General features: G+C 44.3%; 1 protein-coding gene across 1 annotated transcript in view; it reads right to left on the minus strand.

Moving 5' to 3' along the window:
* The window catches only part of LOC149458595 (tubulin tyrosine ligase 3-like), a 40,924-nt gene extending 25,323 nt beyond the window's left edge, over positions 1-15,601 (minus strand). Inside the window, exons 1-4 of the mRNA XM_089682010.1 lie at positions 15,545-15,601; positions 7,611-7,788; positions 5,747-5,808; positions 2,023-2,151 (exon numbers count right to left, since the gene is read on the minus strand). Coding sequence (XP_089538136.1) covers positions 2,023-2,151; positions 5,747-5,808; positions 7,611-7,788; positions 15,545-15,601 — 426 coding nt within the window. The remainder of the gene's footprint in view (positions 1-2,022; positions 2,152-5,746; positions 5,809-7,610; positions 7,789-15,544) is intronic.
* Positions 15,602-17,461: the final 1,860 nt, after the last annotated feature.

The raw sequence follows: 17,461 nt of genomic DNA on the forward strand, positions 1-17,461 counted from the left end.
ATGAACGAAATGGGGTATCGTTCACCTGTACAACAAATGTGTTCAGCCATTTTGATTAACTACATGCTCCCAGCCAAAATACCCTCCTCCAGGAATAGAAGAATGTCCACACAATCAGCCTTTTGAATGCTTTACTATGCTCAGTTCTTCCCCATACACACGTACATCTCTTCCTCTATTCATCAGACATTAGCATTACTGTTCAGTTCAAACTCAAAGTTAACAATGCTTCCATTTATCTCATCCTTAGGTTTCCTGAGATGGGTTCTCATTGGGGCCTATATTAGGCCTACCCTGAGGGGCATGCTCCACTCAGACTGTGTACCTACATGGTGTTGTTTTGCAGACTTCCAGTCAACCCACTATGGTTCTTCCGGGACCCTGCTTATAAAGAGATAAGCTGGCCCAATCCACAGTACCCACCCAGGGGTGGTGTCTCGCTAAAAGAGGTACTAATCCTTGCTTACAAGCCAAGCCAAAATTCAACGTAGCCCGCCAGACCGGAACTCAACTCAGACAGCCAGGCCAGAACTCAATGTAGCCCACCAGACCGGAACTCAACTCGGACAGCCAGGCCAAAACTCAACATAGCCCGCCAGACAGGAACTCAACTCAGACAGCCAGGCCAGAACTCAATGTAGCCCACCAGACCGGAACTCAACACGGACAGCCAGGCCAAAACTCAACGTAGCCCGCCAGACAGGAACTCAACTCAGACAGCCAGGCCAGAACTCAACAAAGTCGGCTGGCCCAAGCTCAAATGGAAGGATTAGTTTATTCTTACAGAGACATTTGTATTACTATATCTTCTTCAAGCATTCTTTTTAATGGGGCCTTGCTGTGTAAAGTCCTTATAAAAAAGGGCTCCACAACCCTGGTAATCTTCGATCTCTTCCATGTTGTTCAGGTAGACCTCCACTTCTCCAAGGATGCCCACCTCTGATTTTATCTATACTCTGAAAGTTAGTCCCAGTTCTTGTTCTTGTTATGATACATTCAGATGCCTGCACACGTATTATGGCTGTCTGAACTTGTTTATAAAGCACTCTATAACACTTTGTTTCCCAGTTAATAAAATAACCCAGTTAATGCTCTAAATTCTCCAGCCATGGGTGTCTCAGGTGCCGGTCAAGCTGCTTTTGCACACCCTAGCTTCAAACATGGAGCTGTGAAAATGTGGAATAGACTCCCTCAAGAGTTGGCTCTGGCCAGCTCAATAGATTGCTTTAAAAAAAGTCCTGGGTTCTTTATTGGATACAAAGAATATTACTGGATACTAACATTTATAGGTAAGGTTGATCCAGGGAATATCCGATTACCTCTCTGGAGATCAGGAAGGAATATTTTCTGCTGCAGGAGCAAATTTGGATCATGCTTTGCTGGGTTTTTTTGCCTTCCCCTGGATCAACTATGGGTGTAGGATTATAACTGTTTTTTTTTTATTTTTTTTATGGTTTAGCTGGATGGACTTTTGTCTTTTTTCAGCCAGACTAAGTTACTATGTAGCTCAAGTGAATTAACAGCCAGGCATCAAAGTTGTCACTTCTTTATAAAAACTTTATTGAACTAGTCAAGAACACACTGACACCTCCACTGAAAGACCGCTCATCTCTGACACCAGCAGAGGCTCAGTCTTCAGCTCCTTCTTGGCTGATTCAATAAAGTTTTTATAAAGAAAAATGGTGACACCAGTGTGCGGCCATTTGTTTCCTTGTACTCTGCCACCCAGATTAAAGGACAAAAGATTTGTGGTCCACTCAGCTGGGGACATGGCAGGGGTGTGTCCTGTGCCAACATTATAAAAGGTGTCCCTCTTTTCCATTTCTGAAAGAAATGTATTTAACAAAAGAGCAAAGTGCAGCCGATCAGATTTCAGGACATTGCTGTCAGATGATGAGAAGGATAAAGACTTACATGTGCACACAATCATCACACTTTGCTCTTGTTTATAACATAAGGCCAGTCTTCATTGGTCTTCATCGGGATAATGTAGGCATTAAGATACAAAGTGGAGGGACCCACCTTGGTGGTGAAGGAACCAGCTCTGGCGTAGTGATTCATCATTTGGTCTTTTTTCAGGAAGCGACAGTCCACGGCATCACGTCTGGTCGTCCAGATAAAATAGGGGATCTCATTGCGAACTAGCCTGGACTGAGCAGGACATACAATGGACACTAGAAGTTATTTTTTTTTTAAGCATAATTTAAAATAAACTTAAAATGAAAGCAGACATGGGAAGTGATATTCAAACATACGGATGTCAACCAACGCTTCCATTTACCTCAGCCTTAGCTTTCCTGAGATGGGTTCTCATTGGGGCCTATATTAGGCCTACCCTGAGGGGCATGCTCCACTCAGACTGTGTACCTACATGGTGTTGTTTTACAGACTTCAAGTCAACCCACTATGGTTCTTCCGGGACCCTGCTTATAAAGAAATAAGCTGACCCAATCCACAGTACCCACCCAGGGGTGGTGTCTCGCTAAAAGAGCTACTAATCCTTGCTTACAAGCTAGGCCAAAATTCAACGTAGCCCGCCAGACCGGAACTCAACTCAGACAGCCAGGCCAGAACTCAACGTAGCTTGCCAGACAGGAACTCAACTCAGACAGCCAGGCCAGAACTCAATGTAGCCCACCAGACCGGAACTCAACTCAGACAGCCAGGCCAGAACTCAATGTAGCCCACCAGACCGGAACTCAACTCAGACAGCCAGGCCAGAACTCAATGTAGCCCACCAGACCGGAACTCAACTCGGACAGCCAGGCCAAAACTCAACGTAGCTCGCCAGACAGGAACTCAACTCAGACAGCCAGGCCAGAACTCAATGTAGCCCACCAGACCGGAACTCAACTCAGACAGCCAGGCCAGAACTCCACTCAGACAGCCAGGCCAGAACTCAACAAAGTCGGCTGGGCAAAGCTGAAATGGAAGGATTAGTTTATACTCTTACAGTGACATTTGTATTACTATATCTTCTTCAAGAATTCCTTTTAATGGGGCCTTGCTGTGTAAAGTCCTTATAAAAAAAGGGATCCACAACCCTTGTAATCAAAAATAAACTAAAAATTAAAGCAGACTACGTGGGAAGTGTTATTCAAACTAACGTAAATGTGTTTCCATAGATTAGGGATAGAAGATCCTGTGTAATGCCTTCAAAACATCATCTGTGTTACAGATTTGTCCTGTGTCCTGTAAAGTTGGCCATACACTTAACAAACTTCAACGAAGAAATCAAAGGAGCACTGCCGAGTCTTCTTCATCTTGGGCATACACTCCATGGCCCCATTCGTTTCTTTGGATATCTGTATTCATTGTGGCCTCCAGCAGTCCTATGGAGTACTTCTTTCCCTATAGGAACTAATGGAACCATGGCATGTATGCGCAGGATGAAGAGGACCCAGAGGGACAGTTTTGGAAGAAAGCCTGTACCGGTGTGAACAGGGCCATACAGTAAAAATTGCTGGAAGCAGGATGAAGGCAAGTATTGGACTGGGTCAGCTCAGAGGAATGGGGGCCACTTGTTCCAAAGCTATACATATAAAAAAGTGCAGCGCTTATATATTAAAACATGCAAAATATCAAAGTGCAAGAGTATATAACTGCAAAACGCAGGCAGGGTGTAATTTTTATACTGCCCCTTATAGTCTCAATTGACACACAAATCTATAGTTCACAATCTCCCAGTGAGTAGGGTGAGGTGAAGGATCAAATGGATCCCTGTTGACACACGGTGATAGCCAAACAGGAGAAGTCAGCAGAGGTCCGGATCAGGCAGGGTCAGCAACGAATCAGACAGAGACAGGAACAGGGATGCAGGAACAAGATACAGGGCCCAGGAAAACCACACACCAAGGCTGCTTGTTCCAAAGCTATACTTGGCCTTCAAAGTCCAGCTACCCTTCTGGTTTCCAATATACCCAACTGTTGAAAAATATGCACATGCAAGAAATGAAGTGATCAGCTGAGAGCCAAGAGAAGTGCGTTTGCATAGTCGTGTTCCCTATCCACCTCATGAACAATGACTTAGTGTTTGCTGAAGGTCTTCAGATAAAGGTCCATCACCAACGTAACACTGGAACAGTCTTTATACCACAGTTGGGGGGCAGTAACAGTGAGAGGCAGTGATTAAATGATGGTGGAGAAGGCTCAGAGATGTAGAAATCTCAAGGCTAGGTTCACATTTGAGCTTCTTTAGACATTTTTGGAATGTTTTTTATGTGCGGTTGCACATGCATTTTTCATGCGTTTTTATTTTAGCCAATGAAAAAACAGTTACCAGGAGAAGGAGAGGCAAATAGATGTGTGCGATTCATTTGATTACGAATTGTAATTCGGACAAAATTTTCTTTATTTGGTGACTCAGATGTATCTGAAATTCTGAATCACAATAGTAACGAATTTCAACAAATCCGAAATCAATTGTAACAAACAAATTATCCAAATTAAAATTTGTAACAGTACTAATTCAAATCTATCCAAATTCCGTACTATCCAAATTCAAATTAGAAAATGAATTTGAATTTGGAAATGAATTTGAATTTACATTTGAAAATGAATTTGAATTTGTAATGGAAACATATTGCAATAAATACAGTAAAGTCTAAAAGTGAAATAAGATGATGAATCCTACTTAGGTTGCTTTATAGAGTAGAATAGAATAAAACAAAACAGAATAGAATAGAAAATAATATAATATAATAGATCAAAACAGAAAAGAATATAATATAGAATAAAAAATTAGAATAGAAAAAAAAGAATAAAATAGAATAAAAAAATAATAGAATAGGATATAAAGGAATATAATAGAATGGAATACAACAGAATAGTAAATAAAAGAATACAATAAAATAGAAGAATAGAAGAGATATAGAAAAGAATATAATAGAATTAACAAAATATGATAGAAAATAAAAACTAGAATATAATAGCATAGAATGAAATAGAATTAATATAGCTATCTTCTGAAATTCACATTTCGAATAGATTTGAAAATAATGAAAATATGAAACGAATCCAAATATACGAATTCCGAAAGCAAATCATTCTAACATAACCTATCTTAACGAATTAATACAAAACGAATGGAATAGAATAGAATAAAACAGAATAGAACAGAATATAGAATAAAAGAAAACAGAATAGAATGTAAAGGAATAAAATAGAATAGAAAAAACAGAATGGAATATAAAAGAAATTGTGCGACTTCTCAGTTAGTTGCATGATTTCAAAGTCGGGCTTGATGTGACCGGGGTGTCAATGAATGAATCCGAAACTAAACAGATTTTTCCATTATGCACATTTCTAGAGGCAAGAAAGTGCACATTTTTAGGCCTTTTTTTTCAGGCACTCCCATTAACGCCTATAGGGGAAAAAAATATGCACCTCTTGCCCAAAGAAGCTCATGTTTTTTTTTTCAAGCTTTGGAGGACAAGCTTCAAGCAAAACACTGCTCAGATGTTAAAGGGTACTGTAGGATACTATACATGGGGAATCCTCATGCAAAGCATTGATGTGCTTCAAATTGCTCAGGTGTGAACTGCAGATAAAGCAAACACAGTCCTTGTTGGACAAACGAAACTAATCCAAATATACGAATTCCGAAAGCGAATCATTCTAACATAACCTAACAAATGAATACAAAATGAATAGAATAGAACAGAACAGAATAAAATATAGAATAAAAGAATAAAATAAAACAGAATGGAATGTAAAGGAATGGGTTATTGACTGATTAGATACTTGCCATAAGGTCATAGGTGCCATCAGGATCATCATCTTTTTCGTCCTCCTCTTCACCATCATCATCTGATCAGGAAATAAAACATGATTTCACCATTACATTTACCAGCCATTCAGCATTGCTCATCTGGGAGTTTTGTGGAAATGACATTAACTTTCATAACTTTTTTACCATTTTTTCCAAATGACTTTATTGTAAGTTCCTGGCCATTCCCAAAGATCTCCTACCTTCACCTTCATGGTGTGTGGTGGTGTGTCGCAGGCTTCCACCCAGGGGCGGACTGACAACTCATGGGGCCCCCAGGCAATAGGGGATTATGGGGCTCCTGTGTCCTTGCCCACACCCAAAAAAGCCTATGAAAAAGCCAAAGAAAGGTACCAGGGGTATCTCATTGGGCCCCCTACTGACCCCGGACCCTCAGGCAGTGCCGAGTGCTCGAATGGTCAGTCCGCCCCTACTTCCACCTTAGCAGATGTATGCCTGCTCACTGAATGGTAATAGAAGAAGAACCAACTAAAGTGTGTCTGTGGGTAACACTGGATTTTCCCGGGAAATGACCCTCTGTCTCCATGCCTGACTTTGATACTGGTGTCCGACTATTGCTAACCCAAAGTGGTTGTAAACCTCAGACATGAAATATGAACAAAGCAAATCCCTCTATAGTGTGTACGTGTCTCAATCCAGAGCACTAAGTGTCATTTCTGTCTGCTGCCTCATTCCTCTGCTGTCAGCATGAATCACTTCTGACAATTTTTCCTGACACCAAGAGAAAAATGGTGATGGGGGAGGGACCTCCAGCTGATTGACAGCCTCAGCTCTGTTCCTGTGAGCTATGTGAAGGGGGGGGGGGTGTCTCTTCCCTCCAATCAGCTCTCTGAGATCTCCTCACTGAGCTCTGCATAGTGTAACTTCCGCTGCATGCCCCTTGCTTTCTGAACTCTCAGACAAGCTTTATAACGGATGTAGAGAATGACTGTAGAGAGGAGAGTGGTACAGATAAACAGGTACAACTTATGTAGGACAACTTATGTTTCATCTCTGTGTATTACCTGAGGCCAGACACTTCACTGGGTATATAAGAGTTTACAACCACTTTAAATTTATTTTTTAAATGCAAGTACCTGACTGTGACTTGGCATCAGCTTCTTGCAGTCCCTGTACAGCAGGACTGAAGTATGAGAGGAAGAACCAGCACAAGCAGCCAATCAGTTCATGAGCTGACAAGAAGCATGCTGATAGGGTATATGTAAAGGTTTACAACCCAAAAACAAACATAATATATTGCAGCTTACAGGTCCTTAGATGTGGTGACTGCATTAGTTTTCTTTTTTTAAGGCTAAGAACATTTTCAGCAAGTACAGAAAATACCTGTTGATCCTGCCATAAATGCAGTGTTCTTATCACTTTCTGTGAGCTGAACGGACAACAAAACAATCATATCTTTGTTTTGTAAACCAATCACCCCTCCCCATGTAGTGGAGAGGTGCAAAAGTAGACCTAAAGTCCAGCCTGGGGCTCCCTGCATAGATACAATGGAGAAGTGAGTGTAGCCATGGAGGGGCAAGAAGTGTGTTAGTCTCAGGATCACAAGGTGAAAATAACGGGAGAAAAGACATTAGACAAAGAAAACAAATGCAGCCACCATATATAAGGACTGTTTATGCATCATAAAGAAGGCGTCATTGTAGTGAGTCTTAGATAGAAGCGCAGCTTATGCCATGCTGGTAAATATTCTTTTCCTCTTCCTTACATTACCAGGAAATCGGTTTAGTTCCATTTGCAGCAAGGAGCAGAAAAGCATACAGCTCTGGCATGGAGATGTCCTAGTCATGTCTATACGGAGCCCATGTTCTGCCATTTGTATTACCGTCATCATCATGGCCGCTTCCATCGCCATCATCCTCCTCTGTCTCCTCATCTGATGACTTCTCTTTTTTCCGCACTGCCTTGGCCACCTTGGGCAGTTTCTTCTCCACCCATCCGCGATTCCGCAGACATCTGCGTATGACGGGGTATGGACCATGGATGCTGAATATCTTTTTTTGCTGTGTAACAGGGATGGGGAGAAAACAGTATTATCAAAGTGTTACTAAACCCCAGACCGTGCATTCAGTATATCTGGTCTCCCCGGACCCTGCATTCAGTATATCTGGTCTCCCCGGACCCTGCATTCAGTATATCTGGTCTGCCCGGACCCTGCATTCACTATATCCGGTCTCCCCGGACCCTGCATTCAGTATATCTGGTCTCCCCGGACCCTGCATTCAGTATATCTGGTCTCCCTGGACCCTGCATTCAGTATATCTGGTCTCCCCGGACCCTGCATTCAGTATATCTGGTCTCCCCGGACCCTGCATTCAGTATATCCGGTCTCCCTGGACCCTGCATTCACTATATCTGGTCTCCCCAGACCCTGCATTCACTATATCTGGTCTCCCCGGACCCCGCATTCACTATATCTGGTCTCCCCAGACCCTGCATTCACTATATCTGGTCTCCCCGGACCCCGCATTCACTATATCTGGTCTCCCCAGACCCTGCATTCACTATATCTGGTCTCCCCAGACCCTGCATTCACTATATCTGGTCTCCCCAGACCCCGCATTCACTATATCCGGTCTCCCCGGACCCTGCATTCACTATATCCGCTCTCCCCGGACCCTGCATTCACTATATCTGGTCTCCCAGGACCCTGCATTCACTATATCTGGCTCCCTACCTGCGCCGCTATTGGCTCCTCGGCATGTCAATCACCGGGTCCCGGCCGCCGATTCTCGACCAGGACTTGGTGATCGTTGGGGGAGCTGACAGTGGAGAGGTCTGTATGTGAACAACACAGATCTCTCCCCTGTCAGCAATGGCATTCTGCTTTGTATTGCTCTGCGCAGTCTCCCTAGTAGAATACACACAGCACATAGTTAACCCTTTGATCGCCCCTCATGTTAACCCCTTCCTGCCCAGTGTCATTAGTACAGTGTCAGTGCTTTTTATTAGCACTGATCACTGTATTGGTGTCACTGGGGACGTTAGTGGCAGTTAGTTCCCTCCAGTGCCAGAATGCATGCCGCAGTCCCACTATAAGTCGCTGATCACCGCCATCACTAGTAATAAATAAATAAATATTCCAGTGTATATACCGCCATTTTTAGATGCTATAACTTTCACGTAAACCAATTAATTTACACGTATTGGGATTTTTTTTTAGCAGAGACTTGGAGCAGAATACATTTTGGCCTAAATTTATGACAAAATTTTATTTTTTTTTCTTTATTTTTTGTTTAATAGCTAAAAGTCAAAAATATTGTTTCGTTTTTCAAAATTGTCGTTTTTTTTATTTATAGCGCAAAAAAAATGCACAGGTGATTAAATACCACTGAAAGAAATCTCTATTTGTGGGAAAAAAGGACGTAAATTTCATTTGAGTGCAGCGTTGCATGACTGCGCAATTGTCAGTTAAAGTAACACAGCGACGTATCGCAAAAAATGGCCTGGTCAGCAAGGGGAGTAAATCCTCTGGAGGGCAAGGGGTTAAGCCAGAGTGCATGGACCCTGAATTGATACCTGAACAAAGATGGTCCTGAATTTAAAAAAAAAATACAGATGAAGGCATTTTCAGGGGGAGTGCTGTGACCTTTGTGAGAAGTCACATACTGGCGGGATCAAAAGGTAACAAAACTACGCTACATGGGAATCTGAGAAAAACAAAAACTGCTTTGTTATTAATAGAACCAGACTATTATTGTTATTGCTAGAACATAGCATCCTTCTCTATGGCATGCTGCAGGAGACACGCTGTTTCTGCTTTAGAAAGAAGACAAACTCTAAGGCGTGTATTTATTAAGAAAAAAAAATTACAGGCCTCTTTGTCCTGAGAAACTACATGTACGTCCTGTGTGAACCAAGGCAAAAACAAACGCTAATAGGCTTTTTTCTGTCATCAGAAAAATGTGGATCAGGAAAATACTGCATTATGGCCACTAGATGGGGTTGATAATTAGAGATGAGCGAATTATTCAAAAATTCGATTCGGCTGATTCGGCGAATTCGCAGAATAAATTCGATTCGAGTCGAATATATTCGCTGCGAATTTAACTTATAAAAAGGGTGTTTCTAGGCTTCAGAGAGCCTTTATATTAGTGCAGAACACTGTACCTTTAATTTAAATGCCCTTGGAGTCTGCTGGGGAAGAGAAATAATACTGTCAGTCAGTATGACATGCAGATGAGTGCCGTCGATCTTAGAATCACCGCACACTTCACTCATTTGGGCAGTCACGGGGCCAAAACCAGAGTGTGGAGCCACAGTGTGGCGGTGGAGGCAGCAGCAATGGGAGGCCATACAGCACCCTATGAAAAAATGGAACCCACCAGCAGTGTGAGGAGACCTGAAAGTGGCACATGGCAGAGTGTGGCGATGGAGACAGCAGCAATGGGAGGCCGTACAGGGACCCATGACACACTCTGGACCTGGCAGCAGCATGAGGAGGCGGTACAGGGGCCCATGACAGATTACGGGCCTGGCAGCAGCATGAGGAGTCGGTACGGGGGCCCATGGCAGATTACGGGCCTGGCAGCAGCAATGGGAGGGCCGTAATCTGCCAGCACCCTATGACAAAATGGAACCCACCAGCAGTGTGAGGAGACCTGAAAGTGGCACATGGCAGAGTGTGGCGATGGAGACAGCAGCAATGGGAGGCCGTACAGGGACCCATGACACACTCTGGACCTGGCAGCAGCATGAGGAGGCGGTACAGGGGCCCATGACAGATTACGGGCCTGGCAGCAGCATGAGGAGTCGGTACGGGGGCCCATGGCAGATTACGGGCCTGGCAGCAGCAATGGGAGGCCATACAGCACCCTATGACAAAATGGAACCCACCAGCAGTGTGAGGAGACCTGAAAGTGGCACATGGCAGAGTGTGGCGATGGAGACAGCAGCAATGAGAGGCCGTACAGGGACCCATGACACACTCTGGACCTGGCAGCAGCATGAGGAGGCGGTACAGGGGCCCCCTGGCCACGCTTGACTTTCTGGCCACATAGTCGACATACGGCTACGTTTACTTCCTCGGGCGGCTTGACGAAAAATTGCCACACCGCCGAGTAGGAAACTTTGCCTCCGCTACTCCTCACTGGCTGACTGCTACTTCCTCCGTGCACACCGGCACCACTACTGGCCGTGGTGGTAGGCTGCAGTGGAGCTGGTGCTCTACTCCGTGGCCGTTTGCCTCCACTGACACTGCTGCGACCCTGCTGCCTCCTGGGCAACCCACCGACTGTTTTGCTCGCTGCCAAGCTGGCACCCTCTTCTCCTGATGATGCGGAAGCAATAGCTTGATGACGACGAGGCTGCCAAGTGCGATCAGCCTCATCATCATCAATTAGGGTCTCCGCCTCACTACTAGCCCCCTCGGCTGCGTGTGGGTCAGGAGACAGACCTGTCCCTAGACCGGCTACCGAGCCACTCTCCTCGCCAGTACTTCTTCGCCTGGCTGCTGAAGAGGCGGATGTCTCCCCCCGTTCCTGACCGCCCTCTGTTAGCTCTTCCTCACTGTACAGTGGGGCTGAGCCCACAGCATGCGATACTTCGCTTGGTGAGGGAACACCTAAGGACAGGGGCAGGTAGAGGACACGTGATTTCAGTGGGCTTGCTCCCGGGCCATGCCAACTAACGGTTGTGTCTGACGTACCCACCGACCGTTGGCTGTAGGTGTCAGAGGTGACCTGGGAAGAGGAAGACGACCGAGCCAACCAATCGATGACGGCAGGGTTGTCGGTGGAGACACGACCGCTGGATGACACCGGGAGCACTGGCCTCTGGCTGCGACTAGAGCTGCCTCGACCCCTTCCTCTGCTGCCACGTCTGCTCGCTCCTAAAACATTGCCTCCTCTGCCACTCCTCTGCGTGTTGTCTGACATACTCTTTAATTCAACGATTCTGTGTCCCTGAGTAACGATTCTGTGTCCCTGAGTAACGATTCTGTGTCCCTCAGTAACGATTCTGTCTCCCTCAGTAACAATTCTGTGTCCCTGAGTAACAATTCTGTGTCCCTGAGTAACGATTCTGTGTCCCTGAGTATTGATTCTGTGTCCCTCAGTAACAATTCTGTGTTCCTGAGTAACAATTCTGTGTCCCTGAGTAACAATTCTGTGTCCCTGAGTAACGATTCTGTGTCCCTCAGTAACGATTCTGTGTCCCTGAGTATCAATTCTGTGTCCCTGAGTAACAATTCTGGGTCTGTCCCTGAGTAACAATTCTGTGTCCCTGAGTAACAATTCTGTGTCCCTGAGTAACAATTCTGTGTCCCTCAGTAACGATTCTGTGTCCCTCAGTAACGATTCTGTGTCCCTGAGTAACAATTCTGTGTCCCTGAGTAACAATTCTGTGTCCCTCAGTAACGATTCTGTGTCCCTCAGTAACGATTCTGTGTTCCTGAGTAACAATTCTGTGTCCCTGAGGAACAATTCTGTGTCCCTGAGTAACAATTCTGTGTACCTGAGTAACGATTCTGTGTCCCTCAGTAATGATTCTGTGTCCCTGAGTAACGATTCTGTGTCCCTGAGTAACAATTCTGTGTCCCTGAGTAACAATTCTGTGTCCCTGAGTAACAATTCTGTGTCTGTCCCTGAGTAACAATTCTGTGTCCCTGAGTAACAATTCTGTGTCCCTGAGTAACGATTCTGTGTCCCTCAGTAACGATTCTGTGTCCCTGAGTAACAATTCTGTGTCCCTGAGTAACAATTCTGTGTCTGTCCCTGAGTAACAATTCTGTGTCCCTGAGTAACAATTCTGTGTCCCTGAGTAACAATTCTGTGTCCCTGAGTAACGATTCTGTGTCCCTCAGTAACGATTCTGTGTCCCTGAGTAACAATTCTGTGTCCCTGAGTAACAATTCTGTGTCCCTCAGTAACGATTCTGTGTCCCTCAGTAACGATTCTGTGTCCCTGAGTAACAATTCTGTGTCCCTGAGTAACAATTCTGTGTCCCTGAGTAACGATTCTGTGTCCCTGAGTAACGATTCTGTATCCCTCAGTAACGATTCTGTGTCCCTGAGTAACAATTCTGTGTCCCTGAGTAACAATTCTGTGTCCCTGAGTAACGATTCTGTGTCCCTCAGTAACGATTCTGTGTCCCTGAGTAACAATTCTGTGTCCCTGAGTAACAATTCTGTGTCTGTCCCTGAGTAACAATTCTGTGTCCCTGAGTAACAATTCTGTGTCTCTGAGTAACAATTCTGTGTCCCTCAGTAACGATTCTGTGTCCCTCAGTAACGATTCTGTGTCCCTGAGTAACGATTCTGTGTCCCTGAGTAACAATTCTGTGTCTGTCCCTGAGTAACAATTCTGTGTCCCTGAGTAACAATTCTGTGTCCCTGAGTATCAATTCTGTGTCCCTCAGTAACGACTCTGTGTCCCTCAGTAATGATTCTGTGTCCCTGAGTAACGATTCTGTGTCCCTGAGTAACGATTCTGTGTCCCTCAGTAACGATTCTGTGTCCCTCAGTAACGATTCTGTGTCCCTGAGTAACGATTCTGTGTCCCTGAGGAACGATTCTGTGTCCCTGAGTAACGATTCTGTGTCCCTGAGTAACAATTCTGTGTCCCTGAGTAACAATTCTGTGTCCCTGAGTAACAATTCTGTGTCTGTCCCTGAGTAACAATTCTGTGTCCCTGAGTAACGATTCTGTGTCCCTCAGTAACGATTCTGTGTCCCTGAGTAACAATTCTGTGTCCCTCAGTAACGATTCTGTGTCCCTCAGTAACAATTCTGTGTCCCTGAGTAACAATTCTGTGTCCCTGAGTAACAATTCTGTGTCCCTGAGTAACGATTCTGTGTCCCTCAGTAACAATTCTGTGTCCCTGAATAACAATTCTGTGTCCCTCAGTAACAATTCTGTGTCCCTCAGTAACGATTCTGTGTCCCTGAGTAACGATTCTGTGTCCCTGAGCAACAATTCTGTGTCCCTGAGTAACAATTCTGTGTCTGTCCCTGAGTAACAATTCTGTGTCCCTGAGTAACAATTCTGTGTCCCTGAGTAACAATTCTGTGTCCCTCAGTAACGATTCTGTGTCCCTGAGTAACAATTCTGTGTCCCTGAGTAACAATTCTGTGTCCCAATTCTGTGTCCCTGAGTAACAATTCTGTGTCCCTGAGTAACAATTCTGTGTCCCTCAGTAACCATTCTGTGTCCCTGAGTAACGATTCTGTGTCCCTGAGTAACAATTCTGTGTCCCTGAGTAACAATTCTGTGTCTGTCCCTGAGTAACAATTCTGTGTCCCTGAGTAACAATTCTGTGTCCCTGAGTAACGATTCTGTGTCCCTCAGTAACAATTCTGTGTCCCTGAGTAACAATTCTGTGTCCCTGAGTAACAATTCTGTTTCTGTCCCTGAGTAACAATTCTGTGTCCCTGAGTAACAATTCTGTGTCCCTGAGTAACAATTCTGTGTCCCTCAGTAACGATTCTGTGTCCCTCAGTAACAATTCTGTGTCCCTGAGTAACAATTCTGTGTCTGTCCCTGAGTAACAATTCTGTGTCCCTGAGTAACAATTCTGTGTCCCTGAGTAACGATTCTGTGTCCCTCAGTAACGATTCTGTGTCCTTGAGTAACAATTCTGTGTCCCTGAGTAACGATTCTGTGTCCCTGAGTAACGATTCTGTGTCCCTGAGTAACGATTCTGTGTCCCTGAGTAACAATTCTGTGTCCCTCAGTAACAATTCTGTGTCCCTGAGTAACAATTCTGTGTCCCTGAGTAACAATTCTGTGTCCCTGAGTAACGATTCTGTGTCCCTCAGTAACAATTCTGTGTCCCTGAGTAACAATTCTGTGTCCCTGAGTAACAATTCTGTGTCTTTCCCTGAGTAACAATTCTGTGTCCCTGAGTAAAAATTCTGTGTCCTTGAGTAACAATTCTGTGTCCCTCAGTAACAATTCTGTGTCTGTCCCTGAGTAACAATTCTGTGTCCCTGAGTAACAATTCTGTGTCCCTGAGTAACGATTCTGTGTCCCTAAGTAACGATTCTGTGTCCCTAAGTAACGATTCTGTGGCCCTAAAGTCTCTCTGGCCCTAACTCTGTCCCTAATACAGACAGGTCTGTCTCTCTTGAATGACCGGAGGCTAATGGAGAATTGTAAGATGGCCGCAATTTATAGCTCCACCATTACACAGTGCTGACTGGCTGGCTGCTGATTGGCTAATGCGATCACGTCATGAATGAATGCATTATGGGTCAGCGCGCCTTGTCTGCGCGCCTTCCCAGAGATCCCCGCCCCGTCGCCACACATGTCGCCGCCATTTTTGGGAAAATTTGATTCGTGCATCCGAAGTTTGCTAATTTTCAGATTCGGCGCGAATCGAATTTTTCCTGAACTTCGAAACGAATTCCACTTCGCCAAGTTCGATTCGCTCATCTCTATTGATAATCATAGGAAATAAACACTTAGCTCCATCTAGTTGCCATAATGCAGTATATTCCGTCAATCTATTCTGTATGAAGAGTAACTCAACCTGGAGAAAAAATAGCCTAATTACATGAATTTTTGCCCCAATTTGCACAGAAGGAATGTACATGCTCTTTCACACGAAGAAGAGATCTACATTTTTTTTTTTATAACACACCCCATAGCCTTTGCTTGGAATATATTTAACTGATTTACAATGACAGTTCATTTGGGCTCCCAGCTTGGCCCTTGTGTCACGTCTCATATATATTAAACCCTAAAGATTTAATTACTTCATTAACGGGGGATGAATAATTATCGTGCCGCACTTTAGAGTATGCTGAACTAGTTTTACTGACCTTAATTGCTTTCTCCACTAGGAGCTTGGCTAGCTTCAGTCTCTCTGGGTTGATCATGGTAGAATTCATTGTTTTTCTTATCCGTCCTTCGGCTGCCATAGCATGTGTACATAAAGATTAGATTGCGATGTTAATAGAGGCGGTTACGCCTGCCCTGTCTGCATGATATTATTGTATCTATACCCAAGAACATTTTATATCCATCTCAGCACACCAGTTCTTGGTGGCGGCTGCGTTAGTTCTCTTTTCTTTCTGGCTTTTTCTTTATTTTCACCTAACGATCCTGCCAGAAACACACTTCCTGAGTGACAACGCTCACTCATTGTACTGTATAGAGGAGCAGTGTTGTCACCCTAGGCTGATCCCCTGATTTGGACTATAAACATCTACTCCTCTACCAGAGGCGTCCCTAGGGTTGGTGTCACCCGGTGCAGTAACACATGGTGTCCCCCCTCCAGAGAGGAGTGGTGCCGGTGTAGCGGTAAAATGAGTATCCCTTGAAGATATGTAACCCCTGAAACAACTGCACATGTGGCGGTTTCAGGCCGAAGAAGCCGATCTCTTACTTTAGCACAGAGCCAGCGATCGGCTTCTTTGGCCTGAAACTGACACATGTGCAATTGCTTCAGAGGATACTTATTTTACCGCTACACCGGGGCGGGGGCAGCTGTCACTATGCCGGCATCCTGCTCCTGCACCCCCTGTGATTGTGGCACCCAGTGCGGCCCGCACTCCACGCACCCCTATAGGGACGCCACTGCCCTCTATATGTCTCTTACATATGGAGGAGGGAGCTGGGTAATTTACAGAAGATAGCTTGGAAAGCTGATAACCTTGATGAGATCAGTGCACAAGGAGATACTAGATTTCTGGCAGGATCAACAGGAATTTTTCTATAGTTGTAGAAAATGTACTTAGCCTGAAAAAATAGTGTATCTAAGGACTGCAATACATTACATTTTTATTCTTGAGTTTAGCTATACTTGAAGACTAACGTTTCTGATTCTTTCAAGATAAGATCCACACACAAAAATGTACATTTCTCCTGGCACAATCCCTTTTAGTAGAATTGCAGTGATAGAAGGTGTTAAAGTGTCTGCATACCAATTTTTTAGCACTTGCATATGATCATAAAGATAAGGGCTGTAATTATTAGAAAAATAAAAAGTTGGATGAATGTGACAAGAATTCATCCAGCCTTTCTCCAGCCTGGACCTGCTGAGCGACGTCAGCCGACAGCGAGCTTCAGCCCGCTGTCACCTGAAAACGGGTCACAGAAGTGAAGAATGAACTGCACTCCTGTGATCCACAGGAAAAGTACAGCCAGAAGAGCTTTGGCTGTACTTCTCCTTTAATACAGTGATTTTTTTTATGATTGTCAGCTCCATCTAGTGGCTTTAATGTGGTATTTTTCCTGAAATACTTCAATCAAAAACAATACCTTATTATGGCCACTAGATGAAGCTGATGATCACAGAAAATCAATGTATTAAATATAATATGGTCAGAACTAGTCAAAGATGGGCAAATGCTTGTCACACTGGTCCAACAAATATTTTTTAGAAATAGTCCTCTATTTGTCAAATGTTGTTTATATATATAAATATATACAGTTGTGCTCAAAAGTTTGCATCCCCTGGCAGAAATTGTGAAATTTTGGTATTGATATTGAAAATATGACTGATCATTGCATAAAATGCTCTTTTATTGAAGGATGATATGCATTATTATGAGTCATAGCTAGCGTGACATCACTGCAGGACTCTCTCTTCCTTTGCCTGGGGTTCCATTCTGACAGTGAGGATCCCTGGAGGAGCAGCTGTCAATCATGCTGTCCTGCAAGCTGATGAAGAATGTCACCTGTGGTGGCTAAAAGGGGAAACGTTTGGGAGTGCACAGCTTCATCCCCAGCGGAAA

The sequence above is a fragment of the Staurois parvus genome, unplaced genomic scaffold, assembly GCF_062004578.1.
Source record: "Staurois parvus isolate SC_StPar_1 unplaced genomic scaffold, SC_StPar_1.0 ptg000283l, whole genome shotgun sequence".
Lineage (NCBI taxonomy): Eukaryota > Metazoa > Chordata > Amphibia > Anura > Ranidae > Staurois > Staurois parvus.